The 14,179-nt window shown below is 41.9% G+C and overlaps 1 protein-coding gene across 1 annotated transcript; it reads right to left on the bottom strand.

The window, feature by feature from the left end:
* Positions 1–108: 108 nt before the first annotated feature.
* SKIC8 (SKI8 subunit of superkiller complex) lies at positions 109–9,641 on the bottom strand. The gene is made up of 11 exons (XM_066635273.1): positions 9,557–9,641; positions 8,655–8,700; positions 8,547–8,574; positions 7,347–7,452; positions 6,621–6,793; positions 5,191–5,339; positions 3,068–3,161; positions 2,724–2,817; positions 1,362–1,454; positions 757–835; positions 109–511 (listed from the first exon to the last, which is right to left on the bottom strand). The coding sequence occupies exons 2-11, from the start codon at positions 8,664–8,666 to the stop codon at positions 422–424; spliced, it is 918 nt and encodes a 305-aa protein (XP_066491370.1). The 5' UTR covers positions 8,667–8,700; positions 9,557–9,641; the 3' UTR covers positions 109–421.
* Positions 9,642–14,179: the final 4,538 nt, after the last annotated feature.

The following is a 14,179-nucleotide window of genomic DNA, read 5'->3' as shown; positions in this document are numbered from 1 at the left end:
ATTAAGGGAAAGTGTCAAACAAAATACTGCAGCAGCTAAGAGGGACAGGAAAGGGGAGGACTGTCTGTACTGTAAGATGGAAATTGGATTAGCATAAAGAGAAAAGGCCTCATGCAAATATGTTAGTTTAATGAAGGAATGTGGAAGATGCAAGATTTGATCGGCAAATGAATTCAGCCAAAATTCAGATGTTGAATTTCACCTGTTAATCAAAAGCTGCCAAATCTCTTCAAATGCAACAGAATAACCACTGAATTCTACTGGAAATCATTTTAATTTACAAAGAAAAAATAGCAAAATGTATATGAATTTAGATATGTATGGATTATTCTATTTACTTATGTTACTTAAAAAATCAAAATATATATACCCACTTAACAAGTTATCTTCAGAATCAGCCCAGAATGATTTGAGGGAACAATTAAGTAGGGCAGTCATAAATATGGATTTCTTGGTCATCGCCAACTGACACAATTTTTGAACCATTTCCATTGTACTGTACTCCCCAGACCTGTGAATCAAAAACATAAGTGTTTATGGGTGTGAAAGAAATATGGTGCATTTAACAATGGTTTAGAATACATTAATAGACAATATCATTTTACTATCAGTTGTATTTTCTCCCCATTTTAACATGCTAAATACATAGATTTCTGGACATGTGGTGCTGAGCATCATGCATACAAACACACATTTACAGCATATTCAACCCTTCCCCTATATGCTTGAAGATTTTCAAATTCTCAAAATAGATACCTGGTCTTGATGATCAAAGAAGGTATGAACACAGGTTTTCGAAGGCACATCCCAAACTTTCACACTTTTGTCAGATGAACTGGAAAAACACAGCCAAACAATATTGGAATTCATCAATTCCTTGGCTGCTGTGAAATCAAAGCTCAGTAAGTCATCTCTGATGATATCAAACAGCCATTGCAGAAGCAGTCTGCTCCCAGGAGCAGTGCAAAGTACCGGCATGAACTTGTAACCTTCCACTTTATAATTCATAAGGAGAGGTAGGGAGCTTCCAACTCTCGGTTTAGATCAGCCATTTTCAACCACTGTGCCATGGCACACTGCGGGAGTTTGGTGAAGGGTCATTTATTAGTAGAGTAATTGGGGATGCGAGCCCCCCCCCGCCCCCCACAGCATGGTGTCAGTTGTCCAAAAACTGATGATGTGCCATGAGACGAAAATGGTTCAGATGTTCCTATCCTAGATACATCTCCTAGTAGTTCCACTTTAAGAAAACAGATTTATTATTGACTGCCAAATTGCATGTAGTTATTTCTGTGAAACATCTAGAAATCAGCTGCCTCCTTCCCCAGTGAAGAAAGTCAGAATGTTAACATTCTACATACCTGGAAACAAAATGGGTGTCATCAGGACAAAATGCTACATTTAGAACCCAGGATCCATGGCCACTTAATGTGCCTGCCAAGTTTGCATGCTGTCTGTGGAAGTCAAAAAGAGGATCTGGTTTAGAAATGGCAGCAGTTTTCAAACTGGAATCTCAGAAACCTATCAGTTACTTGATGAAAAGAGCAGTAATGGTGAACAAGCTTCCCTTTCCCTCAAGAAACAGTTGGGCCACCATTACTGACCTTCCTCTGCAGGATGCAAAACTAGAGGCAGTTTTACAGTACAGTTACAGCTGTTTATTCAAGAGGCCTACTAGCATGTAGTATGAAGTCACAGCATCAACTGCTGCATTCAACGCTACCCCTCCCCCAACCTGGTTCTGCTCCTCTCACTCCCTGGACTGGAAAAGCAAGAGAGGCAGGATGGAAGGAGAGTTGTGGACTGGAGTGACAGAACCTCAGATCTGCCTCCAATCTGGGGAGCAAGAGAAGCCGAGGCGGCAAGTGAGCAGATAGAGGCGCACATGCTGCCTGAGGTTACCTCACCGAAACACCTGTTCATGGGTTCTGTGACAATGGGGCTCCCTGAGAAAGGCTAAAAACCATCATGAAAATGATTTAAGCATTCATTCTGCTGGTTCATATGTACAATTTCCAAATTGCTTACAGCAGTGGTTCTCACACATTTAGCACCAGGACCCACTGGAAGTGATGTCATGACCAGAAGTGACATCATCAAGCAGGAATATTTTTAACAAACCTAGGCAGAAATTCTACCCAGGATTAAGTCCCATTTATTATCATTGTTAAAAAGTAGCTCATTAAAAGTATAGGTCTGTAACATTTCCCCAAATGCAGTTACATATCAAGGTAGCATCAAGTCTAATATATTAAAAATAAAATATTGAAATGAATGGGAACCCACCTGAAATTGGCTCCTGACCCACAGTTTGAGAAACACTGGCTTACAGTAATGGCAAATTTTGGCATATACAAGAATTGGTACAGAGATAACTACAGAATACCAGTTGACAGGAGGGGAGGGTTACTGCCTTAATGCCCTGCTTGTGGCTTCCTGGGACATCTGGTTGGCCACTATAGGAAACAGGGTGTTATGATACATTGACTTTTCGTATAATACCGCAGGGCTCTTAGGTATTTAACAGACATCAAGGTAAGCAGAGCATCCTTTCCTGTGAATGCGGAAAACTTAAGAGCAGGAAAGAGAAGATAGAAAGAGGAAAAGGTATACAGAACTAAACCCAAAGAAGGATGCAATTTTTATATCTCAGTAATCTAAACACATAATTCATTTTACAATTACACTAGTTTCTCTCCAGTACAGAAAGGAATTTTACTTACACGTCATAAATTTTAATGTAGCCATCATCTGAAGCTGTAACAAGTAATTGGGAATCTGGGGAAAATGTCAGGGAACGAATAGGCATGGCATGACCTAAAACACAAGAAAACACACAGGATTGCCTATAATGACTAACATGTCCCACACCTCTGAAAGTCTGCTGCTGTCTGTCCAACCGCCTTTGCCAGAGCAGGTGAGGTATCATTGGAAAGCTGGAAGAGGAAAGGGCAGAACACAAGAACTCCTCAGCATTCAAGATCTCCCATACACGACAGAGATGAGAGATAGGGAAGGAGGTAGGCTGGAGATGGGGAAATGATCTATTGCAAACTCAAAGACTTACCTTCCAACGTGTGCAGAAGTTTCCCAGTTGCTATATCAAAAATATTGATAATTCCATCTATAGCTCCACTGGCTAAATATTTTCCATCTGGACTCTATGGAAAACACAGAGATTGGCATCATCACAATTGCCGTCCTTTCCTCCAGCTAGAACAAATAAGTGCAGTGTACCCCGTGGAGTCAAGAGAAAGTTGACCACACCTAGGCTCTCTTTCTTGAATCCTTTCCAAGTCAAAAAGGAAAAAAAAACTAGCTATCCTTGTCCCCAAGAACAGCAGGAATTACTTGCAAGAAACACACCTATTACCCTTATCAAGTGGATCCATCAGTGGGGTAGGCTTCAGGCTACCTAATGTGCTAGACATGGCACATTAGGGCTCTTATAAGTAATTTTTCTTGGTGCTAACAATACCAATTTGAAGCAAGCTTGTGGAATACAACAGTCATTTGATATCTCAGTTTTAAATCACACAGAACTTGGGCAAGTGGGGGAATTAATTTTTTATAATGGGGTTGTGAATTTCTTGCAGCAAAAGCCAAGTGTGTAGAGTAGCCAGGGTGTGCTACCCTAAACAAGGGAACTGTTCAGTTAAAGGTGCAATACGCACCAGCTGTATCTGGGATATTTCTGGATTAACCACTGGTGGGAACACACCTCTCTTAACACCATCAAAAATAAAAACCAGCAGTTTAGAAGTACATAGTTACATTCTTGACACATCGTTTGGGTCACCAACCATGGCCATTTCTCAATAGGTCAGATCTGACTATCGTGACATGCGTCCTGGTGATGTTGTATTAGGACTACAACAATGTAAACTACTTGAGATTGCCCTAGAAGACTGCTTGGAAACTTCAGTTGGTCCAGAGTGCAGTAGCCCAATTGCTGATGGGGGCAGGCTACTAAAATCATGCAACACATGCACCCATCTCAGCTGCTGCTGCAGCTGCACTGATTAAACACCAACACATTTTGCTACCTTAAAAGTCAGATCTATTCCTGGGTATATTTGGAACACTGATTCCAAAAATGGAATCCATTTGCCCTATCATGTCTAATTTCAGAAATACAGCACAGCCTCATTAGTGGATGGTTCAAGCATTGAACCATTCTTGTGAGAAAGCCTATGCCATGGCTTTCTCATGAGGAAGCTGCTTGAGTCATTCACTAATGAGGATATGCTGTATCTCCAAAACTAGTGATAGGGCAAAACTAATGCCATTTTTTGAATCAGACCCCCAAATTCACAAAAAGCCACCATAAATTCTGGAAAAAGTTTTTCTGACCCTCAATTTTGCAGGCCTGTGTTATTGGTGTTTCTGAAACACAATTCAAGATGCTGGTTTAAAGACCTTTGAAGCCCTAGACAGGCTGGGATACTCAAAGGATTGCCTTTTCCTGTATGAACCAGTCCACTGCTTAAGATCAGCAGGGGATGACCTCCAGTTTATCCCTCCAATACACACACCCATTTGATTGGACCAAGAAAAAGCCTCTACAGTTGCATCCAGGCTTTGCAACACTTTACTAAGAAAGATACTTCAAGCATCTCTTGGTGTTTTGCTTTCCGCTCAACAGCAAACAGTTTTTACTTAAGATGTGGTTTTAATCTGTCATTCCCAGATTTACTACGTTTTGTCTGTTCCTCCTTCATTGTGATTTTACTGCTATCTCCATTTTTTAAAAACTGCATTTGGCCAACTTGTTTTACTGCAAACCATCTTAAGCACCATTTCTGTTGATGGAAAGATGGCATACTGATGCTTTAAAGAAATACATTACACAGGGATTAAGCACCCTAGAACATCTCTCTTCTTTGGACTTCTAGGCAATATAGTGACAACTGTGGGTTGCAAGAAGCATAACATATTCTCTATTTTAGATAAAGCCTGTGGGTGAAGGAGGAGCACATTCCAAAAGCCTTCTATGGTAGTAAATATATCAGCTGATTTTCCTTCCCTGATGACCCAGCAGAATGGAGGCCTGAGACCAGATCATCTTGGCAGAGTTTTCTATGCTATCAGGATTGCAATTCAAACCAGAGTGTTTGGCTTCTGTAGTAACTGGAACTAAGAGAGACTGCACCAGGAAGTTATTAACAGACAAACATATAGGACTCTTACATATGCAATACTCAGGATAAATTTGCCTCTGGTATCCAGGGAATGTTCTTTTTTCCCCGTCTCAACACCAAAGATGTTGACTTTCCCTATGTGGCTTCCCGTTGCAACATATTGGGAATCAGGTGAAAAAGCAAGTGACCAGGCATCAACTAAATGCAAGGAAGGGAGAAAAAGGGAAAAACATTAGTGCTGTATACACATTTGATACTGACCCACTTATTATAGTACTACCCTGCCCAGATGCAGTCACATGTACACTTTTTACATGTTGTTCATCAACTTGAACATCTCACATTCTGAATTGGATAGGTGTGAACTAACAAATGAGATGTTAACATACGAGCAATTGTTCAAGGAAGTAGGATGTGAATGGTCATTTAATGTGCAGCCCATCAGAAGCGATACAGTGCAGACAGACACAGCTCATGCAGATGCAAATTTGAATGTGAATTATAAAGATCCTTAGACAGTGGATCAAAAGTCTATCTAGTTCAGCACCAAACAGATGCTTACAAGAAGTCCCCAAACAGGACATGAAAGCAAGACCCATCATTCTCTGCAGTTGCCTTGCTCCACAGACACACAACCGGTGTTCAAAAGCCCTTAATGTGCAGCCCCACCAATTAAACTCTGCCCTCCCCCAATCAAATACAGCAGGACCCATTGGTTATAGTTAAATTGTGACTAACATTTCAAGCTCATAGGCTTAACTCCAAGTGAAATCCCAGTGAACCAAGGAGGACTCACTTCTGAGCAAATATCCAAGGGACTGGGCTACACATCTCATGAGAAAACAAATGGTCAACTTGGCACAATCAGCTCCAAATGCATTGCTCTCTAGAGGGCATCTGATCCTATGCATGTTTATGTAGAAGCCAGTCCCACCAAATTTAATGGGACTTATTCCCCAATAAGCATGCAGAGGACTGTACTGTTAGTCAAGACTAATTTTAACTTAATCAAGACCACTACATTTCACAATGGGACCTTGTGCTACCACTCTTCCTGCTTTCAAATCCCTCCTCAAAAACCACATTTTCCACCCAGCTTCTCTTTTAATCTTCACTTCAAATTCTAACACTTTCAGTATGTACAATGGTGTTCGCCACCATTCTTCCCCCCAAACCCTTGTCTGTGTATCACTCTCACTGTGTATTGATTCCCTATACCTTAAGCTGCTTGTCAACAGTGTAATTGCTTTGCAATTCTGTAAGGTACCAGATAGACAGATAAAATACAAAATAAAACAATGCTTGTATGGTACTTTTAATTCATTTTAGTGAAATAGAAACTAAGCAGCAGATCACATTTCCCCTCTCCCACCACCACATTTGGTTCATTTGGTAGTCTAGCAAGGAAACCTTGCAGACCGAGAACAGACAAGCCTTACACAATATACTCTTGGTATCCCAAGCATATATAAACCTTACCAGGTCCGGCATCTATTGACTTGATCTGCTTGCCCGTTTCTAAGTCCCAAATACGAATATGAGCATCCAAAGAGCTGGATGCCGCAATGGTACCAGTGTGGCTAATGTCTACTGATACTACGCCCAGCTGATGGCCTTCTAGAGTCCACTTCAGGTCCAACTTCTCCTCATTCCTTCACAAAATAAAAGACAAAAAGATTTTATTTCTAGATGTGTGTTGCGCTGTTTTCCCCCCACGTACTACACCCATCACAAGATTTGGAAATTCAATTTTTTGCATTTCTTCAGTTTCAAGTCCATTGCCCTCCTCACCTCCCATCCATTGAAGGAATTGAAATAAGAATAGCTGCAATCATTACACACATATTTAAATCCCACAGAGATCAATAAAACAGGATTGTGGCCAACATAGCTTTCAAAGCTACAAGTAACTAAATAGGTGGAGAAAAAAAGCCTTCTAAAAAAAAAGCTTTTTCTACAAGGCTTGCTTAAGCATAAGAAGCAGGCAAGGCTTAAAAATTTAAGTGTGTAATCTCAACAGTGTATTTATTTACACTTAATACTACATAAGCGAACCACTTTATACTAAGGGATGTGAAGATAGGACGAAGACAGATCTATCAGCAACTACTATGATACCAAACAGGTGAGCACAAGCCAAATGTCATATTCTTCACACCTATAACATTCAATTTAACCTTTCTTTTCCTCCCACATGGAACTCACCACTTCCAGACTTTCACCAGGTCATCCAGAGATCCTGAGATCACAGTCTCAGAACCATCATTTCTATTTTTCCCCCAGGCAACTGACCAGATGGCATCATCATGAGCTAGCAAAGAGACACAAGCCATTGAGAGACAATGCAAGAGGACTCAAAATTGAGTATATTTCACTTATTGTGGTTACTTTTCAAGTCTAGAGTTATATGTCTGCCCACATGAGCTAGTCCATCTTGGACAAAAAGAAAAAAACAAAACATTTAAACAGAGACACAGGGCCCAATCCTAATCAACTTTCCAGCACTGATAAAGCCACAACGCAGCCCTAAGGTAAGGGAACAAATGTTGAGCAGGTCTCCATGACTGCCTTCCCACTGCAGGATGCAGCGCACGCCCCATTAGCACAGCTGTGTCAGTGCTGGAAAGTTGGACAGGATCAGGCCCACAAGGTATTCACTATATGTTCACATTATATCTTTGTCAAACTGGGGGATATGATTTTTGCATTCTTGTCTGATGTTTTATGCTGCCTTGTTTATTTAAATTGTATGTAAGCTGTCATGTGCACCAACTGAGTAAAGGGGAAAGGTGGGTTAAATACTTTAAATGAATTAAAGGTGTGGCCTTGCATTCTACATCAGAAATTGTGACAGTGTAAATGAGGGTTAGAAATTTACTTTCTCTTAAAATGAAAAATTGAAATTCGTAGGGTTCTACTAAAGTTGGTAGGCTGGACATAAATACCTGGAGGTGGCACAGACTATACGTTGTCCACCCCAGTTTTGAACCTCTCTCTCTCTCTCTCAACACACAAACACACACACACACACACACAGTTACAGATGTATTTATGCCATTAAAGGTTTACTACTACTACTACTACTACTACTACTACAACAAACACACTCTGATGTGTTTCCATGGGTAGAAGATTTTTGCCTTTTAGAGTATGGGTATGACAAATCCAAAACAGATGAAAGCTTTCCTTTTTACAATCCACTAGGTTCAGTGGGCCTTACTCCCAAGTAAGTGCATGCAGGATTGTAACCTTAACATATTGTGGGAAGAACTATTTCTTTGTCTGTTTCAGAATCTACTACCCATCAACACTATTCAGAAGTGCATTTGTCACAACACCCTTTATCCTATGTTTAAAAAAACCCCAAAAGATTTCAAGCATCACATGCCAATAATGTTTCCTCACCTTGTTCTTGCTTGAAGAGAATACTGTACTGAAAAGGGGGAAAAAACAACCTTGTTATGTTATGACATTAAATGACAAAAATTAAATTGTGACCCTTAGAATACTTGCCTGTGTAGTCATGTCCTCATGTAAACCAAATATTTACAGAAACACTCTAAGGGGGAAAAAAGAAAAAACATATATTTTGCTTAGACCCCAAAAAAGCACCTACCGAACAGCATGTAGAGGAGGGAATGTTGGCAGGGGCATCTGGAACATACATTTGTTAAACATATGAAGCTGCTTAAGCCAGTCAGTATTTTCCAAGCAGGAATTTAAGAATATACTGTAAGAAGAGCCCCAATGGATCAGGCCAAAGGCCCATCTAGCCCAGCTTCCTGTGCCTCACAGTGGCCCACCTGATGCCTCAGGGAGCACACAAGACAATAAGACTCCCACATCCTGTGCCACCCTTGCATCTGGCCTTCTGAGGTAGCCTATTTCTAAGATCAGGAGGTTGCACAGACCCATCACAGCTTGTGACCTGTGATGGATTTTTCCTCCAGAAATCTGTCCCGTTCCCTTTTAATTAAAGGCATCCAGGCCAGATGCCGTCACCACATCCTGTGGCAAGGAGTTCCACAGAGCAATGACACACTGGGTAAAAAAATACTTTCTTTTGTCTGTCCTAACTCTCCCAACACTCAACTGTAGCAGATGACCCCAGGATCTGGTGTGGGTGAGAGGGAGAAGAGCATCCCTCTGTCCATCCCCACATTCTGTGGCAGGGAGTTCCACAGACTGCCCTCCACGCCCACCCTCAAGCCACCATGTACCACCCCAGCTGAACCCAGCTCCTCCCTCAGCAGCCAACCAGGCAGACCAGTCCGTGCCTGCAGCCTGGGGAGGGGAGGCTGCCACAGCTCTACCACCAGGTACCACCAGGTGAAGGCTGTTGCCATGGAGACGCGGCCTTTCAGGCCCAGGCCTAACCTGCCACCACAACCCCTTCCCCGAGCCTCGCTGCCTACCAGGGAACAGCCGCCACCGCGTCTCCCGCTCTCCACCCGACGCTTACTGTTGACGACACCCTTTGACCACCAAGGCGTCGGCTAGAGCGTCTTCTACATAACTTTGGACCACCGAGACATTGGCTAGAGCGACCACCCCATCAGTCTGCGCGGCGGCTCCTGGGCAAGGCGCTCTGCTGCCACCTGGTGGCGCGGAGGGGCCTTGCAGTCGCCTCCTCCACGTGCTGGAGGGCAGCTTTCCTGCTCACCGCCAGCCCAGCTTCTTAGTCCTATCTCCTCTCTTTCTCCTGGGACTGACTCCTTGGTTGGCCAGGAAGGGGCGTGAATGAGCTCCTCCCCCCTTTGGACACCAGATTAAATCCAGATTTGGTCCAGATTTCATCCAGATTTAATCCAGATTTGGTCCAAATTTCATCCAGATTTGATCCAGATTAAATTCTTTATCTCCTGGTTCTTTAACTCCCAGTTACTGGCTCCAGATCAAGACTGCTATCCTAGGCATATTTCATGAAGAGTAATCCCCACTGAACATAGTGGCTGCAATCCTATCCACACTTACCTGGGAGTAAGCTCCACTGACTGTAATGGGACTTACTTCTGAGTTGGCATGCATAGGATTGGCCTCCGAGGTTGCAATCCTACCCACACTTACTGGGGAGTAAGTCCCATTGACTATAATGGGACTTATGATGTGCATAGGATTGGGCTCTGAGGCTACTATGTTCTTATGTTCTTACCTGGAAGTGAGCCCCACTAACTATAATGGGACTTACTTTTGAGTTGACGTGCATAGGAGGATTAGGCCCTAATCCCTGCCTAAATGAACATAGGGTGCCGTGTCCTTTACTCTAAAATAGTTCAGATTAAGAGTGGCATCCTGCGTGCACTTACTTGGGAGCAGCACCCCACTCGTGACAGTTGTTTCTGGGTAAACATACATAAGATTGGTGTGTTGTTTTTTGAAATTTTTACTTCTTTGTTCTAGCCCATTGTTTCTCAATCAGTGGTATGGATACCACCAGTGGTACTTGCGAGATGCCTGAACACCTGCTGATGGGTGAGACCTGCAGTGAGACCAGGAGCACGATGCAACAAACAGCAGTGGGAGGCTCAGCTCAGCAGGCAGAACTCCAAAGCAAGTCTTTCTGCACTCAGAAAAGCCCTCCAGTCCACCCTGAACCTCTTACTGGTATTTGTCACATCGCATCTAACCTCCCAGCCCAGAAGTAACTAGCAACGAAGTCATCACCAGTTACTTCCAGTAGTACTTCAAATAGGTGGGCCAAGTGGTATGGTGGAGGACAAACATTGAGAAATACTGCTCTAGCCCAGTGGTTCTCAAATTTTTTAGCACATAGAATGACAATCTGTTGGGACCTACCAGAAATGATGTCATTAATCTGGATGTGATGTCATGGCTGGAAGTGACATCTTCAAGCAGGAAATTTTTAACACCCCCCTTTCAACAAAATCAAGTCAAATTAAGTAACGCTGCAATCCTAACCACACTTTCCTGAGAGTAAGCCCCATTGAACAAAATAGGACTTACTTCTGAATAGACCTGGTTAGGATTGTGCCCTAAGTAAATTAAAAGTTTACAGTAAATGGAAGTTGAAAAATTTATTTAAAATAAAGGAGAAGCCTCCTAACTGTCCCAAGCAGCTGCTGATATTTTTTTTCTTTTTTTAAATTCCCAAATATCCTAAAGGCCACATAGAGTCTTATCCACAGTTACCTGGGAATAAGCCCCATTGGCTATCATTGTTAAAAGCATATACATAGTAGCCTGTTAAAAGCATGGATCTGTAACATTTCCCCAAATGCAGTCACATATCATGGTAGCATCAGGTCTAATATATGAAAAATAAAATACACATTGAAATGAAATATTTCAAAATATACATTATAATAATATGAAATATTGAAATACTGAGGGGCCCACCTGAAATTGGCTTGCACCATCCTACTGGATCCTGACCCACAGTTTAAGAAACACTGCTCTAGATTACTTAATCTAGATTCACCGATACAGCCTCAGGTTCCATACAAACCAATGCAACTCAGTCCCCATGCCATGCTTTAAGACCAAAGATTCACAATTCTATGCAGGCTAATTCCAGGCATACTTACTCAAAAGTAATCCTACCCAGGTTTTAGGTGCTTGAAAATGGTTTGTTTTTGCAGATTTCGTGACTTGAAAGGCAGCAAGTGGTGTTACGTGCTTTTATTACAAGTTCTCTTTTTTAAAAATTAATTTTAAACATTTTAAAAGTGCACTTAGGTAGGTGATACAGGGTCAGCAGATGCAGCCACAGTATTTTTTTACAACTCAAAAAGTAATCTATGTTAATTTCTGGAAAATATCAAATTGTGGTATTTTGTGTTTTTATTGTGTGTTTTTTTATTGTGTGTGGCATTTTGCAAGAAATAGGGCCTTCTCAGTAGTGGCACCAATGCTATGGAACTCCCTTCCCCTTGATTTAAGAATGGCTCCCTCTCTTGAGACTTTTCGGCGAGGCCTGAAAACCCTTCTGTTTAAACAAGCCTTCTGAGTTCTCGGCCTTTTTAACATCTTTTTAACATCTTTTATATTTTTTACAGGCCCGATTCTTTTATGATTTGCTGCTGCTCTATGCTCTTTTTACCGGACTATTTTTTATCTGACTGCTGTTTTTATGATATGTGTTAATATGTTTTTATTTGTTTTAAATTATGTTTTTAATCTGTTTTAACCTGTTGTAAGCCGCCTTGAGTCCCTTCGGGGAGAAAGGCGGGGTAAAAATAAAGTTGTTGTTGTTGTTTATTATTTATGTGTTTTTAACAAAAGCCCACCTCTACTTATTTTTCATAAGAAAAAGAGAGGGTTCTTGATATATGACTCATGCTGTCAGAGGTTAGCCAGGGAGGTCACTGACCGAGGGCCCAACTGCATTCTCAGTTCCAGTGGCAGAAGCAGAGTCTCTAATGCCTCATCAGAAGGTGGCAAGAGAACCACTGGGGGTCCAGTTCCAGGGTTTGCCTTAGGGTCAACAGCAGCAAAATATATGCATTTGTGAATACAAACCAAAGGGCTGATCCTGGTGCTGTCCAAGTCTTTCCCCATCACCACCACAGACTCAGCATCCATGGCTTTCATTTTGATCTTTGTTACCAATCATTTAAAAACTACTCAAACTCAACCACTTGCCAGCCCTGTACCAAAAATTGAGGCATTGGGCACCTGCTTGATTTCACTGTCTCCACAAGCGACTTGTCCATCATCTCATGCACATGCCGGCTACTCTCGAGTCTTGCCTGGCATTCGGTTTTTTTGTCACTGGAAACTTCAGCTCCACAACAAAAACGTTGGTTGTTGTTCTCAGGGATGTGCTGAGTGAGGTTGGCAGCCAGTTTCTAAATCTTTTATGACACGGATCGTCTTTCGGAGCTCATTAGAAGCTGGCCTTTACCTAAACCTAGTCTGGGTTTGCCAAGTTTCAAGGCAGGGAAGCTCTCTTTAGTGCAGTGAAGTTAGAACAGTGGAGAGTCTCTGAGTGTATGCGGAGTGCCCTTCTTTCACCACTGAGTCATCACAGCTTGTACCGACACATTAAGGGAGCAGAGTACAATACTTTATTTGTCTTGTCATTCCTGTATTGCAGATGTGGTGCAGTGAGACGCCAGCATGGTGTCTTTTCCAGTGGCTGTTACTGGTGTCTCTTCTATATATCTTTAGTTTGTAAGCTCTTTGGGGACAGGGAACCATTTATAGGTTTATTTTGCTTTGTGAACTGCTCCTGCTGAAAAGTAGCATATAAATATTATTAATACATGATGATGATGATGATGATGATAATGAGACAAAAAGCGAGAGAATAGCCTGTACTTTTTGTAACAGAAATTAAAACTAATCCTGTATTTTTTGCCCCACATGATTGGTTTCTAGTAGGATGCAACAAGCAAGATTTAAAGCAGCGAAGTTTGTTCTTGAGTCACAGGCTCTCGTTACAAGCCTCTCTCCTTCTCTCTCTGTTCCTAGCTTTCTGTTCTCTTCTTTTTCCTTCCCCTTCTGACTTCTCCTCCTTCCCTATCTCTCTTGCTACCAGGACCCTCTTTTTTCCAAATCCACTTCTAAAATCACTTCTACAATTAAATTCACCCCATCATTGCTTCATTTCAACTTCTTTTCAAAACTGGCAGATGTATAGTACAATCCTATGTGCATTGACTTGAAAGTAAACCCCACTATGTTCAATGGGGCTTACTCCCAGAAAAGTAAGCAGATTACAGCCCCAGTCATGGATATCTTCCTGTATAACATGTGGCCCTCAAGTCACCTAGAAAGCTTTCTAGTGCTATAGCAGAGGTGTCCAAACTTTTTGGCAGGAGGGCCACATCATCTCTCTGACACTGTGTCGGGGCTGGGGGGGGGGGGGGAGAATCAATTTACATTTAAAATTTGAGTAAATTTTCATAAACAAATATAACAGAGATGGAACTTACATGAATGAATGAAGGTCTTGCAATAGCTCAAGGTTTACAAAAGGCCTTGCACAAAGCAAGACCAACCTTTCCTTCACTGCCATTGCTACATCACAGATGTGAAACAGCTAGCAGTGGAGAGAGCCCTCGGCCTGTAGCTCA

The sequence above is a fragment of the Tiliqua scincoides genome, chromosome 8 (genome assembly GCF_035046505.1).
Source record: "Tiliqua scincoides isolate rTilSci1 chromosome 8, rTilSci1.hap2, whole genome shotgun sequence".
In the NCBI taxonomy this organism is placed as follows: Eukaryota; Metazoa; Chordata; class Lepidosauria; order Squamata; family Scincidae; genus Tiliqua; species Tiliqua scincoides.
Note: the sequence above shows the minus strand (reverse complement) of the source record. Positions and strands in the feature narration are given on the sequence as shown.